Source organism: Oncorhynchus clarkii, chromosome 2, assembly GCF_045791955.1.
Source record: "Oncorhynchus clarkii lewisi isolate Uvic-CL-2024 chromosome 2, UVic_Ocla_1.0, whole genome shotgun sequence".
Lineage (NCBI taxonomy): Eukaryota > Metazoa > Chordata > Actinopteri > Salmoniformes > Salmonidae > Oncorhynchus > Oncorhynchus clarkii.
In genome coordinates this window covers 38,150,298-38,169,592 of record NC_092148.1, presented here as the reverse complement: position 1 = coordinate 38,169,592, position 19,295 = coordinate 38,150,298, and the positions used below count along the sequence as shown (strand labels likewise).

At 44.4% G+C, this 19,295-nt stretch overlaps 1 protein-coding gene and 1 pseudogene across 1 annotated transcript in view; both read left to right on the top strand.

Moving 5' to 3' along the window:
* Positions 1–15,531, top strand: part of LOC139367878 (membrane-associated guanylate kinase, WW and PDZ domain-containing protein 2-like) — a 291,127-nt gene extending 275,596 nt beyond the window's left edge. The window contains 5 exon segments of the mRNA XM_071106232.1: positions 3,341–3,611; positions 7,780–8,008; positions 8,410–8,553; positions 8,780–8,918; positions 15,262–15,531. Coding sequence (XP_070962333.1) covers positions 3,341–3,611; positions 7,780–8,008; positions 8,410–8,553; positions 8,780–8,918; positions 15,262–15,398 — 920 coding nt within the window. The 3' untranslated portion in view covers positions 15,399–15,531.
* A 1,389-nt stretch (positions 15,532–16,920) lies between these two features.
* On the top strand, positions 16,921–18,873 carry LOC139377372 (uncharacterized; annotated as a pseudogene).
* Positions 18,874–19,295: the final 422 nt, after the last annotated feature.

Genomic DNA, 19,295 nt, shown 5'->3' with positions numbered 1-19,295 from the left:
TGTAAAATGTTTACTAATGAATGTAGCAACATCTTCAAAAAACATATTAAATTAAATTGGGCTACTCTGATGCCAGAACACCAATATGCCATACAGTAATACCAGTGATGCGATGTAACACCAGTGACACAATGTGAAACCAATGACAAACATAAGACATACAATTTTATCAATTTACAGTGCCTTGCGAAAGTATTGGGCCCCCTTGAACTTTGCGACCTTTTACCACATTTCAGGCTTCAAACATAAAGATAAAAAAACTGTATTTTTTTGTGAAGTATCAACAACAAGTGGGACACAATCATGAAGTGGAACGACATTTATTGGATATTTCAAACTTTTTTAACAAATCAAAAACTGAAAAATTGGGCGTGCAAAATTATTCAGCCCCCTTAAGTTAATACTTTGTAGCGCCACCTTTTGCTGCGATTACAGCTCTAAGTCGCTTGGGGAATGTCTCTATCAGTTTTGCACATCGAGAGACTGACATTTTCTCCCATTCCTCCTTGCAAAACAGCTCGAGCTCAGTGAGGTTGGATGGAGAGCATTGGATTCAGGTCTGGACTTTGACTTGGCCATTCTAACACCTGGATATGTTTATTTTTGAACCATTCCATTGTAGATTTTGCTTTATTTTTTGGATCATTGTCTTGTTGGAAGACAAATCTCCGTCCCAGTCTCAGGTCTTTTGCAGACTCCATCAGGTTTTCTTCCAGAATGGTCCTGTATTTGGCTCCATTCATCTTCCCATCAATTTGAACCATCTTCCCTGTCCCTGCTGAAGAAAAGCAGGCCCAAACCATGATGCTGCCACCACCATGTTTGACAGTGGGGATGGTGTGTTCAGGGTGTTGCTTTTACGCCAAACATAACGTTTTGCATTGTTGCCAAAAAGTTCAATTTTGGTTTCATCTGACCAGAGCACCTTCTTCCACATGTTTGGTGTGTCTCCCAGGTGGCTTGTGGCAAACTTTAAACGACACTTTTTATGGATATCTTTAAGAAATGGCTTTCTTCTTGACACTCTTCCATTAAGGCCAGATTTGTGCAATATACGACTGATTGTTGTCCTATGGACAGAGTCTTCCACCTCAGCTGTAGATCTCTGCAGTTCATCCAGAGTGATCATGGGCCTCTTGGCTGCATCTCTGATCAGTCTTCTCCTTGTATGAGCTGAAAGTTTAGAGGGACGGCCAGGTCTTGGTAGATTTGCAGTGGTCTGATACTCCTTCCATTTCAATATTATCGCTTGCACAGTGCTCCTTGGGATGTTTAAAGCTTGGGAAATATTTTTGTATCCAAATCCGGCTTTAAACTTCTTCACAACAGTATCTCGGACCTGCCTGGTGTGTTCCTTGTTCTTCATGATGCTCTCTGCACTTTTAACGGACCTCTGAGACTATCACAGTGCAGGTGCATTTATACGGAGACTTGATTACACACAGGTGGATTGTATTTATCATCATTAGTCATTTAGGTCAACATTGGATCATTCAGAGATCCTCACTGAACTTCTGGAGAGAGTTTGCTGCACATACCCCAAGCGACTTACAGCTGTAATCGCAGCAAAAGGTGGCGCTACAAAGTATTAACTTAAAGGGGCTGAATAATTTTGCACGCCCAATTTTTCAGTTTTTTGATTTGTTAAAAAAGTTTGAAATATCCAATAAATGTCGTTCCACTTCATGATTGTGTCCCACTTGTTGTTGATTCTTCACAAAAAAATACAGTTTTATATCTTCATGTTTGAAGCCTGAAATGTGGCAAAAGGTCGCAATGTTCAAGGGGGCCGAATACTTTCGCAAGGCACTGTATTAGCAATATTTTTTATTACAAATAATGTCCTACTCTGTCACGCAGCTCACGCCTATCCACAAAACTACATAGCTTGTTAAAACAGTATATATATTCTTGTGCCATGTGACAAATATTGTATAGGCCTACTTAAAGGGATAGTTACGAATTTACATATTGGTTTCCTTACCGTGTAAGCAGTCTATGGACAAGGTATGACAGCAAGCCATGCTTTTGTTTACCTGGCCACTGTTTCAAATGCTAGTTATTTTTTAGTATTTGTGGCATAAAACCAAAGCATTGATTGCTGTCATACCTTGTCCATATCCAAGGTTGCCAGGTGCACTGTGTTTCTTCCGACACATTTGTTCGGCTGGCTTCCGGGTTGGATGCGCCCTGTGTTAAGAAGCAGTGCGGCTTGGTTGGGTTGTGTATCGGAGGACGCATGACTTTCAACCTTCGTCTCTCCCGAGCCCGTGCTGGAGTTGTAGCGATGAGACAAGATAGTAGCTACTAAACAATTGGATACCATGAAATTGGGGAGAAAAATGGGTAAAAAATTTAAAAACAAAAAAATGATTACTAGTAGTAATAAATTGTATGGACAAATTCTTAGTATTATCATTAACCTTTTCTCCCTTTAATTATATATGCAAATTAAATACGGAAATTACATTCTAGAAAGCCTGAATTGTCATCTAAAATATAGGTAACCAGTGACAAAAAGGCAGCACAAGTAGTTTTTTACGTAATGTAGTAAAAATCTACAAAATATGTTATGCTGCCATTTATACTGATTTATAATGTTAAGGGGTTAACTATTATCTGACTATAAGTTTTGATTTAAAAAAAAGCAACATTTGTAAAAGTTGGCTGTTCAAAAACCAACCGTTTTCATAGAATGACCCAGTTGTGAAAGTTATGATATTAGCTTCAAAGTGAAAAATAATCTCTTGACGAGACATGCCTGGATGGGGATGGTGTGGTATATGGCCAATATACCACGACTAAGGGTTGTTCTTATGCACAACACACCATGAAGTGCCTGGACACAGCCCTTAGACGTGGTATATTGGCCATATACCTCAAACACACGAGGTGCCTTATTGCCATAATAAAATGGTTACCAACATAATTAGAGCAGTAAAAAAAAGTGTTTTGTCATACCCGTGGTATACGGTCTGATATACCATGGCTGTCAGCCAATCAGCATTCAGGGCTCGAACCACCCAGTTTATAATGTCTGTTAGGGGTTGATGGACAGGGAAAATAAAAAGAGAGAAAAAGTGAGAGATATAAATATATAAAAATGGCGAGAGAGAGATAACAGCGCCTACATCTTTGGGGACTAAAGTGAAATTTCTTACATTTCCTTTTCTTATTACGTCATGTTCATTTTTCAATTAGTTTTCAATTAGATTTCTCCTGTTCCCTCTGTCTCAGGGCACACAGTGTTGTTTTGTGTCAATTGTTGCTATGAAACCTCTCCATTACTACTACGAAGCATATCTGTTGTTACCATGAAAACTCAATTTCTCCATCTCAGATCCCAACTCAGGGCCCAGCTCAGAGAAGCAGAGCCCCATGGCCCAGAAACACAGCCCCCAGGCACAGCCCAGCCCTGTAGCCACCCAGCCCAGCCAAGGAGCCTCCCAGGCAGGCCCAGCACCACCAACAGCCCAGCCAGGCCAAGTACTAGCAGTAGACACCCAGTCGGCCCCAGGAGCAGCCGCCCAGCCCAACCCGCCAGGGGCCCAGCAGAGCCCGGTCGCCCAGCCGCCCAGTCACCCTCCCCCAATCTACCTCCACGATGGAAGGTATGTAGAGATAGAGGAATGCTTGACCCTATCTGTCAGTGAGAGTCATAATTGTCAGAAGTTACAACTACAGTTATTAGGATGCTTCTCCTATGCACTTTGGACATGGCGTTTTGTGTGTGTGTGCATGACGGATTGGGTGAGGGTGGATTTTGGTTGTGTGTGTACATGTGTGTGGGGTGGGGGGCATTGTGGATGTTTGTATACATTTACAGTGTGTGTGTGTGTGTGTGTGTGCGTGTGCGTGTGCATGTGCGTGCGTGCGTTGTTTGAGCAGGCTGCAGTATAGTATTGCATGCTCTTAAGTTCAGCAGGTGACAGGTAAGCAGTCTCAGTCTCTCTCTTTCTCTCTCGCTCTCTTTCTGCTCAGTTGTGTAACACACCACTTAAATGATGCCAAAATGAATAATTTACCTTTAGATATCCTCATTATAATACCTAGTGCCCAGCCGTAGGGCTACTATGTTCCCTGTCACACCCAGAGAGAGAACTGCCTTCGTGAAGAAGGGTGGGCATTTGTGTGTGTGTTTGTGTATGTGTGTATCACACCCAAAGAGAGTGCTGTCTTTGTCATGTGATGTGTGTGTGTGCACGCACGCCTGCCTTTCCCTCCTGTCATGGTCCGCCCAAACAGAACACACACAAAGTAATCCCTACACACCTCAGACCATGGCAGAGCTACACTCAAACACATTATAGCATTAGTCAAAGCTCTGGTTTTGATTCACCTCAACTCAACATCTTATTGCTTACATAATATTTATTGCGATGACTGAGTAAAACAGGACTGTTTATGGAAGGAAAGTGATCCGGTTCTTGCTGCTGGCCTTGGCAATGATGAGTGTGTGTGAAAAAGAGTGCCACCAACTGGTGATGGTCTCTGACAGAGGTGCCGGTTTAGTATAGGTACAGGACGGAAATGACCAGCAGGAGACAGATGCACAGCTCATACATTTATTGCCACACCACACCGGACAGAGAAGGCAGTACAAGAAGGAGATTGAATGTGAATAGTATAATTGGTTTCTTAAACCGAGGCAGAAATACACAGTGTATTGCAATATGTTATATCAAATCAAATCAAAGTGTATTTGTCACGTGCGCCGAATAAAACAGATGCAGACCTTACAGTGAAATGCTTACTTACAAGCTCGAACCAATAGTGCAAAAAAGGTATTAGGTGAACAGTAGGTAAGTAAAGAAATAAAACAACAGTAAAAAGACAGTTGAAAATAACAGTAGCGTGGCGTTATTACAGACACCGGTTAGTCAGGCTCATTGAGGTAGTACGTGCATGTAGATATGGTTAATGTGACTATGCATATATGATGAAGAGAGTAGCAGTAGCGTAAAAGAGGGGTTGGCGGGTGGCGGGACACAATGCAGATAGCCCGGGTAGCCAATGTGCGGGAGCACTGGTTGGTCGGGCCAATTTAGGTAGTATGTACATGAATGTATAGTTAAAGTGACTATGCATATATGATAAACAGAGAGTAGCAGCAGTGTAATAGAGGGGTTGGGGGGGCACACAATGCAAATAGTCCAGGTAGCCATTTGATTACCTGTTCAGGAATCTTATGGCTTGGGGGTAAAACTGTTGAGAAGCCTTTTTGTCCTAGACTTGGCACTCCGGTACCGCTTGCCATGCGGTAGTAGAGAGAACAGTCTGGGGTGGCTGGGGTCTTTGACTATTTTTAGGGCCTTCCTCTGACACCGCCTGGTGTAGAGTTCCTGGATAGCAGTAAGGCTATAGGAATAGTAATGCTATGGTAGCAACATAGGCAGCAATAGAGGGTAATGGCATATATACAGCGATAAGATATTACAAAGGGCTAACAGGGGCTATGTACAGGGGCTAGGCTAACCTAACACAAAATAGGAACCAGGCCGACTAGCATTAACAGTTAGCATGCTAGGCTAGTAGGCCAAAGTCAATGGGTTACTACACAGTAGAGCTACTAGCATTGGCTAGTGGGGCTAGCATAGTACACAGTATGGCTGTATAGACAATAGCAGCTAGCAGTAGCGTGCTAAATCAAATTGTATTTGCGCCAAATATAACAGGTGCAGACTTTCATACCTTCCCTTACATCATGAAATGCTTACTTACGAGCCCTTTCCCAACAATGCAGAGTTAAAAAGTAAAGAAAATGTGCTAAATAAAAATAGGAAATAGTAATACAATAAAATAACAATAACAAGGCTATATACAAGGAGTACCACTACATTGAGGTAATATCTACATGTAGTTAGGGGTAAAAGTGACTAGGCAATCAGGACAATTAACAGAGAACGAGCAATATATGTTAAAGTGTGTCTATATATATATGTGTGTGTGTGTGTGTGTGTGTGCATGCGTGCGTGCATGTGTGTGTGGCGTCAATATGCGTGTGTGTTTTGTGTGAGCGTATGTTTGTGTGTTTGTTTGTGTTGGAGTGTCAATGTAGTATGTGTGAGTGTGTGGGTAGATTCCAGTGAGTACGCATTGAGCCATTGCAAGTGCAAAAAAAAGGGGATCAATGCAAATAGTCCAGGTAGCCAGTCTTAGGTAGAAGCTGTTCAGGAGCCTTTTGATCTCAGATTGTGCTCCGGTATCGCTTGCCATACGGTAGCAGAGAGAACTGTCTCCGACTTGGGGGGACTGGAGTCTTTCACCATTTTTAGGGCCTTCCTCTGACATTGTCTGGTATTAAAACGTGTTATGGAGGTGGTCCCTGCACAGGGACAGCTCAGCGGAAATTTCAGAGCGCCACCTATAGTACTCGAGTATAGTACTCGATAAATCTCAAACTTTCATAAAAATACACATGCAAGGTACTGAATTAAAGCTACACTCGTTGTGAATCTAGCCACCAAGTCAGATTTGTAAAATGCTTTTCGGCGAAAGCATGAGAAGCTATTATCTGATAGCATGCACCCCCCCAAAATACCAGCACGACACGTAAATAGATTTTGCGGTAGCCGGCGCTACCCAAAACGCAGAAATAAAATATAAAACATTCATTACCTTGGACGAGCTTCTTTGTTGGCACTCCTATATGTCCCATAAACATCACAATTGGGTCTTTTTCCCGATTAAATCCGTCATTGTATACCCAAAATGTCATTTGCTGAAGGCCAGTCTGATGCTGCAAAAAGACCATTTACAAGACGCAACGTCACTTTTTAAAATTACAAAAGTCGCCTAGAAACTTTTACAAATCACTTCAAACGACTTTTCTAAACCAACTTTAGGTATTAATAAACGTTAATGATGTATCAAATTGATCACGGGGCGATCTGTATTCGATAGCAGCAAGTCTGGAAATCATCGTCCATTTTTTCAGTTTCACAACATACTGTGGTGCGCCTCAAGAAAGGAGGGGCTTATTCGTGTTGTAACCAAGGATAAATAAATCAGAAAATGACAGCAATGGCGACATCGTGTGGAAGCTGTAGGCGTTTACATTTATTTTAGGTCGCCTTTAACAATACATTGAATGGCGGACTAATATTTTGTTTTTGTTTTTGGTAAACAGTTTTACCAGGGATTTTTACTCTTAAACACGTTCTGTTATAGCCACAGACCCGATTTAACCAGTTTTAGAAACTTCAGAGTGTTTTCTATCCACACATACTTATCATATGCATATACTATATTCCTGGCATGAGTAGCAGGACTTTGAAATGTTGCGCGATTTTTAACAAAAAGCTGCGAAAATTCGCATCATCCATAACAGGTTTTAAGGTCCTGGATGGCAGGGAGCTCGGCCCCAGTGAAGTACTGGGCCGTACGCACTACCCTCTGTAGGTCCTTACGGTCAGATGCCAAGCAGTTGCCATACCAAGCAGTGATGCAGCCAGTCAAGATGGTCTCAATGGTGCAGCTGTATAAATCCTTTTGAGGATCTGAGTGCCCATGCCAAATCTTCTCAGCCTCCTGGGCGAAGAAACGTTGACTGTATTGATGTGTTTGGACCATGATAGGTCCTTAGTAATGTGGAAACTAAGGCCAAGGGAAGGGTGCCTATTGAAAGAGCTAGAGTCCCACAGTTTCTGGCTCTAACTACCAGGGTTAGATAGAGGGTTAAAGTCTGAAGGGTTTTTGTGTGTGTTTGTGTGTGCACTACAAAGGGAGTACGGTGCCATTTGGGACATAAACACTCAACCCTCTGTCTGTTGTCCACAGGTCAGAGGTGAAAGCCAGGCAGGATGTGAAACCAGACATCTGCCAGCCTCCGTTCACCGACTACCGGCAGCCCCCCGTCGACTACCGGCACCCTCCAGTGACTGATTACCGGCAGCCGCCCACACTGGACTACCGGCACCCTCCTCCCCTCATCGACTACAGACAGCACTCGACATCACTCGCTGCACAGTTCCCTCTAGCACAGTTTCCCCCAGACTTCCGACCACAGGTAAGACTGAATATCCCAGACTTCCCTACTACAGTACACACCATACCATTGCCCAGAATTAGCACAGAATTCCATAGTACAAACAACACTCAAAAACTGCACAGCTTCCACTGGCACAGTTCCCCCAGACTTCAGACCACAGGTAAGACTACTACACATCAACGTTAAGACTATAAATCCCAGAATCCCCTTTAACAGACAACACTCAGTGGACAGTTGCATTTAGGGATTCACCCCAGACTTTAGACCACTGCCAATCCGAGTATCCCCTACTACACACAACAGGTAAGACAACACACCCCAGAATCCCATATTACAGACAAGTAAAACTACACATCCCAGACTACAGACAGGTTATTGGCTTTAATGAATGTTGGTTATTGGTTGTGTGTTGTGCACAGGACTTTGACTACTTCACGGTAGAGCTGGAGAAGAGTGTGAAGGGTTTTGGCTTCAGTATCCGTGGGGGGCGGGAGTACAAGATGGATCTGTTTGTGCTGCGGCTCGCCGAGGATGGGCCGGCCATCCGCAATGGCAGAATGAGGGTAAGTGACATCACTTCTTGTCCTGTCTGCAATGCTGCCACATTATTTTCCATCTCAATAGTGATGCAGTACTTCATACAGTATGACCTCTCTATGCTCATCCTGTCCCATCCTTACTTTCTCTTTTTAATCGCTTTGTCTCTCCTCTCTAACTCCCCCTCTCTCTCTCTCTGTCTCTCTCAATCTCTCACTGCCTCTCCCCTCTATCTCTCGCTCTCTCTCTCAGGTGGGGGATCAAATCATTGAGATAAATGGGGATAGTACCCGAGACATGACTCACGCCCGGGCCATCGAGCTGATCAAGGCAGGGGGGAGGTGGGTGAGACTGCTGCTGAAGAGAGGCACAGGACAGGTCCCTGAGTATGGTGGGTATCCACCAAACACACCTCCCATATTTATTTATCTTTCTCGCTCTTTCCTTCTCTTGCTCTATCAATTTTTCTCTCTCTTTAATTACATTTTTCTCTCTCAGACTATCTTTTTGTTTCTGGGTGACTGACTGTTTTTTGCTCTCGTTATTTTATCTAATTCTTGTTCAGTTTCTCTCTCTCTCTCTCTCTCTCGCTCTCTCTCTCTCTCTCTCTCTCTCTCTCTCACTCAGACACTCACACTCACTCACACATCACTGCAAATGTTACAACCATGATTAGGGCTGTTACGGCACAGTCACGAGTCATGACAGCAGTCAAATTTGACTTGAATGGTGAGTCACAGTAACTAGACTTCTCCAAAACTGTGCTCTGATGCAGCTGATGGTCATTAATAGCCTACCAAATGTGTTACAGTTTTTCTAAAACTACTAAAATTACTAAAACACAATTTCTGAAACCTTCCTCCATTTCCTGAAAACATTAAACACAAAACCTCAAAGCATGTAGAGGTCTGTAATTTGTATCATAGATCATTGATATCATGTATCATTTACACATCAACTGTGAGAGACGGGAAATCCAGAAAATCACAAGTATCTGATCACCTACCAACCAGTAAGAATTCCGGCTCTCACAGACCTGTTAGTTTTTCTTTAAGAAGCCCTCCTGTTCTCGACTCATTACCTGTTTTAACTACACCTGTTTGAACTCGTTACCTGTATAAAAGACCACTGTCCACACACTCAATCAAACAGACTCCATCCTCTACACAATGGCCAAGACCAGAGAGCTGTGTAAGGAAATCAGGGATAAAATTGTAGACATGTACAAGGCTGGGATGGGCTACAGGACAATAGGCAAGCAAAGAAAACCATTAGTAACACACTACGCCGTCATGAATTAAAATCCTGCAGCGCATGCAAGGTCCCCCTGCTCAAGCCAGCGCATGTCCAGGCCCGTCTGAAGTTTGCCAATAACCATCTGGATGATCCAGAGGAGGAATGGGAGAAGGTAATGTGGTCTGATGAGACAAAAATAGAGCTTTTTGGTTTAAACTCCACTCGCCGTGTTTGGAGGAAGAAGAAGGATGAGTACAACCCTAAGAACACCATCCCAACCATGAAGCATGGAGGTGGAAACATTGTTCTTTGGGGATGCTTTTCTGCAAAGGGGACAGGACGACTGCACCGTATTGAGGGGAGGATGGATGGGGCCATGTATCGCAAGATCTTGGCCAACAACCTCCTTCCCTCAGTAAGAGCATTGAAGATGGGTCGTGGCTGGGTCTTCCAGCATGACAACGACCCGAAACACACAGCCAGGGAAACTAAGGAGTAGCTCTGTAAGAAGCATCTCAAGGTCCTGGAGTGGCCTAGCCAGTCTCCAGACCTGAACCCAATAGAAAATCTTTGGAGGGAGCTGAAAGTCCGCATTGCCCAGCGACAACCCCGAAACCTGAAGGATCTGGAGATGGTCTGTATGGAGGAGTGGGCCAAAATCCCTGCTGCAGTGTGTGCAAACCTTGTCAAGAACTACAGGAAACGTATTATCTCTGTATTTGCAAACAAAGGTTTCTGTACCAAATATTAAGTTCTGCTTTTCTGATGTATCAAATACTTATGTCATGCAAGAACATGCAAATTGATTACTTAAAAATCATACAATGTGATTTTCTGGATTCTGTCTCTCACAGTTGAAGTGTACCTATGATAAAAATTACAGACCTCTACATGCTTTGTAAGTAGGAAAACATGCAAAATCGGCAGTGTAATACTTGTTCTCTCCTGACTGCATAATTAGCTAAATGAGTCCATGCAACTGAGAACTTTGTTCAGCCAATGAGTTTTAGTGTTTTAGCAATTGAGAAAAACTGTAGCAGTCAGTCGCTAATGGCCTGGAACTCAGCGCTCTATTGTCCCTCAATGCAAATGCCATCAAAAATCAGATCAAACACTTCATGAGACCCCTGCATTCAGAGTTTGAGTAGAAGAGGATTAGCTCTTGCGCAGGGAGAGCCAGCTGCTCATAGCTGGTTGATGCATAGAATGAAATAAGTGTTCCTTTAAGCCCATGTAACGCAACATTTTAATAAGCTATGCTATGCAAATGCATGAGAAAACTGTTTTGGTTTCCTCTATTTCAAAGAGGAGGATCCCATAAGCTTTGGATAGGCTAGCCCTACTATGTTTATTTCTCAACTTTTCCTAATTTTAAGCACATTGCTTCACTTTACAACCGGAGTAGCCTACCTGGCTGGCATGAAAATGAACCTTGGGAAAAGAGTCCTACATTCACTATTTAAGTGCATTATAGATGGTCTTTAACCTCTTGGATCTCTAGGGGCGCTATTTCATTTTTGGATAAAAAACGTTCCCGTTTTAAGCGCAATAATTTGTCACGAAAAGATGCTCGACTATGCATATTATTGACCGTTTTGGAAAGAAAACACTCTGAAGTTTCAGAATCTGCAAAGATATTGTCTGTAGGTGCCCCAGAACTCATTCTACAGGCGAAACCAAGATGATACGTCAACCAGGAAATGAGCAGAATCTCTGAAGCTCTGTTTTCCATTGTCTCCTTATATGGCTGTGATTGCGCAAGGAATGAGCCTACACTTTCTGTCGTTTCCCCAAGGTGTTTGCAGCATTGTGACGTATTTGTAGGCATATCATTGGAAGATTGAACATAAGAGACTACATTTTCCAAGTGTCCGCCTGGTGTCCCTGCATCGAAATTGGAGCGCAAAGCCAGGTGCAATTATTTTTCCATTTGAGAGCAAGGAGAAACCAGGCTTCCACGAAGGATATATCATCGAAGAGATATGTGGAAAAACACCTTGAGGATTGATTCTAAACCACGTTTGCCATGTTTCAGTCGATATTATGGAGTTAATTTGGAAAAAAGTTCGCGTTTTGAGGGCTGAATTTTCATTTTTTTTTATTTTATATATTTTTTTTTTTTGGTAGCCAAATGTGATGTACAAAACGGAGCTATTTCTAATACACAAATAATCTTTTTGGAAAAACTGAGCATCTGCTATCTAACTGAGAGTCTCCTCATTGAAAACATCAGAAGTTCTTCAAAGGTAAGTTATTTTATTTGAAGGCTTTACTTGTTTTTGTGATAGTTGCCTGCTAAATGCTAACACTAATGCTAATGCTAAATGCTACGCTAGCTAGCTACTGTTACACAAATTATTGTTTTCCTATGGTTGAAAAGCATATTTTGAAAATCTGAGATGACAGTGTTGTTAACAAAAGGCTAAGCTTGAGAGATAGCATATTTATTTCATTTCATTTGCGATTTTCATGAATAGTTAACGTTGCGTTATGGTAATGAGCTTAGGTCTGTCTATAAATAGAATCCCGGATCCGGGTTTGGTCGTCGCAACAGGTTAACAGGTGCATGAAAATGGCCCATTCTAAATCAAAACTAATTTCACACATATTATTTAGTATATGTAAAGACAAGATTAAATTGAGAAAAGTCTGATGGCTGAGAATATTATCAAGTGCTTGTCAAATTGTGAATGATAGACATATGAAATGTGTGCAGCCTGCGCAAGAAGCAGAGCAGAGCGCACACACCTCATTAGTCTTTCATTAACAACTAGGCCTTTCATGCGTCTTTTTTCAAATCATCATTAGAGTCGCACCATACTGTCACGATCGTCGTATGGAGTAGACCAAAGCGCAGCGTGGTGTGAATCCATTCTTTTATTGAATGACGAAAAAACATGAAGAACACTTAAAAACAAAAGAACTGAGGAGCAGCTCCGGACTGGCTGACGGCTCTGGCAGCTACTGGCTGGCTGACGGCTCTGGCAGGTCCTGGCTGGCTGACGGCTATGGCAGGTCCTGGCTGGCTGACGGCTATGGCAGGTCCTGGCTCGCTGACGGCTCTGGCAGGTCCTGGCTGGCTGCCGGCTATGGCAGGTCCTGGCTGGCTGACGGCTATGGCAGGTTCTGGCTCGCTGACGGCTCTGGCAGGTCCTGGCTGGCTGACGGCTATGGCAGGTCCTGGCTGGCTGACGGCTTTGGCAGGTCCTGGCTGGCTGCCGGCTTTGGCAGGTCCTGGCTGGCTGCCGGCTCTGGCAGGTCCTGGCTGACTGGCGGCTCAGGACAGACTGGCGGCTCTGGCGGCTCAGGACAGACTGGCGGCTCTGGCGGCTCAGGACAGACTGGTGGCTCTGGCGGCTCAGGACAGACTGGCGGCTCAGGACAGACGGAAGACACTGGCGGCTCAGGACAGATGGAAGACTCTGGCGGCTCAGGACAGACGGGAGACTCTGGCGGCTCAGGACAGACGGGAGACTCTGGCGGCGCTGGAGAAGAGGAAGGCTCTGGCGGCGCTGGAGAAGAGGAAGGCTCTGGCAGCACTGGACAGGTGGGAGCACCTGTAGGCAGAAGACGGAGAGACAGCCCGATGCGGGGGGCTGCCCCCGGAGGGCTGGTACGTGGAGGTGGCACCGGACAGACCGGACCGTGAAGGCGCACTGGTGCTCTTGAGCACCGAGCCTGCCCAACCTTACCTGGTTGAATGCTCCCCGTAGCCAGGCCAGTGCGGTGAGGTGGAATAGCCCGCATTGGGCTGTGCTGGCGAATCGGGGACACCATGCGTAAGGCTGGTGCCATGTACGCCGGCCCGAGGAGACGCACTGGAGACCAGATGCACTGAGCCGGCTTCATGGCACCTGGCTCGATGCCCACTCTAGCCCGGCCAATACGAGGAGCTGGGATGTAGAGCACCGGGCTATGCACACGCACTGGGGAAACAGTGCGCCCCACCGCATAACACGGTGCCTGCCAGGTCCCTCTCTCTCTCCGGTAAGCACGGGAATTTGGCGCAGGTCTCCTACCAGGTCGCCTCTCTGCTTTCGCTGCCTCCAGCTCTGCTTTAGGACGGCGATATTCCCCCGGCTGAGTCTAGGGTCCTTTGCCGTCCAGAATTTCCTCCCATGTCCAGGAGTCCTGTGTACTGCTGCTGCTGCCTGTTACCACGCTGCTTGGTCCTTGGTTGGTGGGTTATTCTGTCACGATCGTCGTATGGAGTAGACCAAAGCGCAGCGTGGTGTGAATCCATTATTTTATTGAATGACGAAAAAACACGAAGAAAACAAAAACAAAAACAACAAAACGAACGTGACGCTATGACAACGAGTGCAGACACAGGCAACTACACATCGACAATAATCCACAAACCACAATACAAAACAGGCTACCTAAATATGGTTCCCAATGGTTCCCAATATGGTTCCCACTGATTGAGAACCATATCAGGCCAAAACACATAGAAATAGACTAACTAGACATGCAACATAGAATGCCCACTCACATCACACCCTGACCAAACAAAACATAGAAACAAACAACGCAAATAATGGTCAGAGTGTGACACATACAGTTGCATAAATAACTCTAAATTAAGCATATAGTAGAAACTGTTTCAAATTATCACTTTGTTAACTTCTCAACACAGAATAGCATCATGTACGCACTCCATCGGAAATCATTTAAAACATATATCCCTTCTATTTTCTTCAGCTATTTTCAGTTGTATTCTTCTTACTATAAAATAATATAAGTAATGCTACGGGAATTATAAGCTAATCTTATCTGCTAAATGTTAGGCCCTGAAACCACAGCTATATGGCATAGCCAGATCAGGGCCTAAGATAAGGACAACTCAGAAGATGCTAGTCTGTTCTTCTGAAATAGGCTACATTTTCTTCATATCATGTTTCTTTAGACCTGCTTAAAATATAGAATTTATTGTGATGGTGTTGGCTATATTAAATGCATTTATGAGACTTTTTCAAATGTAGATTTTCCAAACGGTCTTCATCAGTGGCTTGTAGGTTATGCGTGGAAGCCCGGAGATGCTAAAAGTGTTTATGTTAATTAGTGGTCAATTACCATGAGACCGGCAGTTATTTGCATGACAGTTACTGGCTGACAAAATTGTATGACCGCCACAGCCCTAACCATGATGTTTGCTATTAACAGCAGATAATACCTCACATTTTTTATTACTACCTGCTCTTACTGCTGCTGCTCTGTGGAACCTGAAATACATATTAACTGATACAACAAAAGCTTTAGCTGATTCAATCTGCTTCCATAACCCGACATTCAAACAGCATCTACTTTATGTCTGATTTTTGTCAATATTCTTCTGTCCTCTGTATTTCTCTCAAGTATAACCCATGCCCAGTCTTCTGCCGATGCTTTCTGCATATCAAACTATACTTTGTGAGCTAACAGTTGTGAAAGGGTCTATTTTTAACCCCTGCTTTAACTCTAATGATTGGTATAGGCTTTTACTCTCCTTCCCTTAGGAATGGTACCTTCCAACCTCTCCATGTGCATGAAAAGTGACACGCTAAGTTCCCCCTATTTCTTCCTAATGGGCCACTCTAAAGTCACGGTTCGTGAAAATCTGCATGTCTTTCTCTCCATTCTGACTCTAATTTAAACCTGTGTGTGTGTTTGTGTGCGTGCGTGCGTGTGTGAGTTTGTGCAAGTGTGTGTACGGGCATGTATCCTACAGTGGGGCAAATAGTCAGCCACCAATTGTGCAAGTTCTCCCACTTAAAAAGATGAGAGAGGCCTGTAATTTATCATAGGTACACTTCAACTATGACAGACAAAATTAGAAAAAAAATCCAGAAAATCACATTGTTGGATTTTTTATGAATTTATTTGCAAATTATGGTGGAAAATAAGTATTTGGTCAATAACAAAAGTTTAACTCAATAATTTGTTATATACCCTTTGTTGGCAATGACAGAGCAGTGATGTTTTGGGGCTGTTGCTGGGCAACACGGACTTTCAACTCCCTCCAAAGATTTTCTATGGGGTTGAGATCTGGAGACTGGCTAGGCCACTCCAGGACCTTGAAATGCTTCTTACGAAGCCACTCCTTCGTTGCCTGGGCGGTGTGTTTGGGATCATTGTCATGCTGAAAGACACAGCCACGTTTCATCTTCAATGCCCTTGCTGATGGAAGGAGGTTTTCACTCAAAATCTCACGATACATGGCCCCATTCATTCTTTCCTTTATTACAGTCGTCCTGGTCCCTTTGCAGAAAAACAGCCCCAAAGCATGATGTTTCCACCCCCATGCTTCACAGTAGGTATGGTGTTTTTTGGATGCAACTCAGCATTCTTTGTCCTCCAAACACGACGAGTTGAGTTTTTACCAAAAAGTTATATTTTGGTTTCATCTGACCATATGACATTCTCCCAATCTTCTTCTGGATCATCCAAATGCTCTCTAGCAAACTTCAGATGGGCCTGGATATGTACTGGCTTAAGCAGGGGGACACGTCTGGCACTGCAGGATTTGAGTCCTTGGCGGCGTAGTGTGTTACTGATGGTAGGCTTTGTTACTTTGGTCCCAGCTCTCTGCAGGTCATTCACTAGGTCCCCCCTGTGTGGTTTGGGGTTTTTGCTCAACGTTCTTGTGATCATTTTGACCACACGGGGTGAGATCTTGCGTGGAGCCTCAGATCGAGGGAGATTAATAATTGCACCGACAGTTGATTTCTTCAAACCAAGCTGCTTACCTATTGCAGATTCAGTCTTCCCAGCCTGGTGCAGGTCTACAATTTTGTTTCTGGTGTCCTTTGACAGCTCTTTGGTCTTGGCCATAGTGGAGTTTGGAGTGTGACTGTTTGAGGTTGTGGACAGGTGTCTTTTATACTGATAACAAGTTCAAACAGGTGCCATTAATACAGGTGAAGGACAGAGGAGCCTGAAGAAGTTACAGGTCCGAAGTTACAAGCAAGAAATCTTGCTTGTTTGCAAATTAAATTCATTAAAAATCCTACAATGTGATTTTCTGGAATTTTTTTTCTCATTTTGTCTGTCATAGTTGAAGTGTACCTATGATGAAAATTACAGGCCTCTCTCATCTTTTTAAGTGGGTGGCTGACTAAATACATTTTTGCCCCACTGTATGTGTGTGCATGCTGGCGTGTGTGCATATATCCTACATGTGTGTGTCTGTCACTGCATGTGTCTGTATCAGTGTGTATGGTAAGATCTGTTTTTTTCTGTTGAGACAATCAGGCTTGTGCTTGGTTCTGGTGGTCTCAGTAGAAAAAACAATCAGGTCTGAAGAGGACCACCACCACGGTTGAGTGTGCAGTGAAGTGCACTCTCAGTAGCGTGAAACTGCTCTCAGTGTTGGCCAGGGCCGTCCTCACATATGCACACACACCTCTTCACTCACAGAAAGTTACTCTTGTCACACACAATGTGCATCCCAAATGGCACCCGTATTCCCCCATAGGGCTCTCGTAAAAAAAAGTTGTGCATTATATATAGGGGATAGGGTGCCATTTGGGACGCTGACATAATGATCTATATCTTTATAGTCCTGACTGTCCTGGTGATGATATTGTAGCTGTATGTGTGTGAACAGAGATCTGGGTGTGGATGAAGATACATATCCTATCTTTATCATTATCTATTCATAGGCAAAACGATCAGCTTTGTAGGTGTGTGTGCGTGTGTGTGTGTGTGTGTGTGTGTGTGTGTGTGTGTGTGTGTGTGTGTGTGTGTGTGTACTTGCCTGCATGTGTGTGTGCTTGTCACTGCGTATCAACCTGTAGTGTGAGTCTCCTCCTCTTTCAGTAGACAGTGCCCCCCCCTGGGAGGCCATTCCTCCAGCCCTCTCTGCCCTGCAGGAAGTGACCCTTGACCCCCAGCAGCTGTCCACCTCATCATTCTCATCCCATCCAGCCTTCACCCCAAACTCCCCCCACCAGCTCCTTCTAGAGGCCACATCGCGTATGGCAGCCCATTCTCCAGACCCCAGCGCCACGAAAGGGGCTATAGGTGGCAGGTGCACCCAGCCCAGGGGCACCGTCCGTGGGCAAAGAACCCTGCAGTGGCCTGAGGAGTTGGAGGAGGGGCCCCGAGAGCCCCAACCTCCGCCGCGGCCCCCCAAAGCTAGATGGAGGTCTGCGGAGAGGAGAGAGAGCAGCAGCACCCACCCATGCAGGATCCAAACACCGCCGCATGGCCCTGGGACTCTTCCTACCTGAGTGTGAGTCTGAACGGAGGCAGTTGGGTCCGTGGGGAGGGACGTGTGAACCTACAGGAGGGGTTTGAGCTGAGAGGTCTCCAGCCAAGGGATGAGGAAGGGGCTCTGCCGCCTCCCCTCAAACCATGGATGGCCCTGCAGGCAGGAGTGCAGCCGCCTTCCTAGGGCCCTGGAACCCACCTGGGGGTGACAGACTGCCCGGCACCCTGAGGTCCTGGACCTACACTGTCAGCAGGGAAAACGGATCCGGATCAGACTGGTTTACATTGGATCCGACTGGATTCTGACTGGGTTGGACTGGCTAGCTGTACATAGGCACCCAAGTCCTACGTACCACTCACACCATCAGATGCCAGAGGGATCTTTTATTCTCTCTCTCTCTCACTCTTTGAAATCTTTTTCTTGTTGTTCCCTCTTTCAAGATGATTATAACCATCACCTTCAAAACCAAAGGACATTTTACAGCTGGTGTGTGTAAACAAAAAGAGGACTCGCTCAACTCAACACTTTAGTCCAGGTAGCCATTTTGAAACCTGATGATACAAATCCCATTGCTATCCCACTAGGCTCTTTGGGTCTGGGCAAGGTGAGCTATCGACATGTTCCTAGTTTCACCAGTCAACCCCATCAGACCTAAAATGGATGGTCAGTTTCAACCACTGATGGGATGACACTTATCTAAAGAGAGATTGGAATATTGAGGTCGTTTGCCGATCGTTTAACTTTCTGTGCAATGGAGAGAATGATGAGATTATAGAACTGAGAGAGACGGAGGGAGGGATGTTAATTTAAAATCTTTCTGAAAGGTGAACCTTTTTGGACAGAGCTCTGTCGACAGACATCATACATGCCTATTGATATATCGTACATACTGTAAATGTACAAATGTGAAAAATATGTACATTTGGTCATCTCCCAAAAATATGCCTAGTGCTTTTTTTATGCATTGTTGTAGGTACATTTTAGAAGAACATAAAAAAAACATATCGGGACCATATTTTAAGATTCATATTTCCATGGCCTTTTATTATATACTACTATTATATACTACATATTAAAGACTCTGTGTGGAGTCAGCTGACAAGGGACTAGATGCAGGTCACACACCCCTGTTCAAACGTTACGTGCATAAACCAATGGTTGCGTGCCACGTCATCGACTGTGTCATTGACTGACAGATTGCTGTAGCATATGATGCAGTTAGCTGATACGTAAAATACCAATCCAGGCATTCAGCAATGCCTGGGCAGAGGAATCGGCCCTCAGTGTTCTTGTGCATGAACCGCCATCATCAAACAGGGACTCAAAATTCTTCTAGAA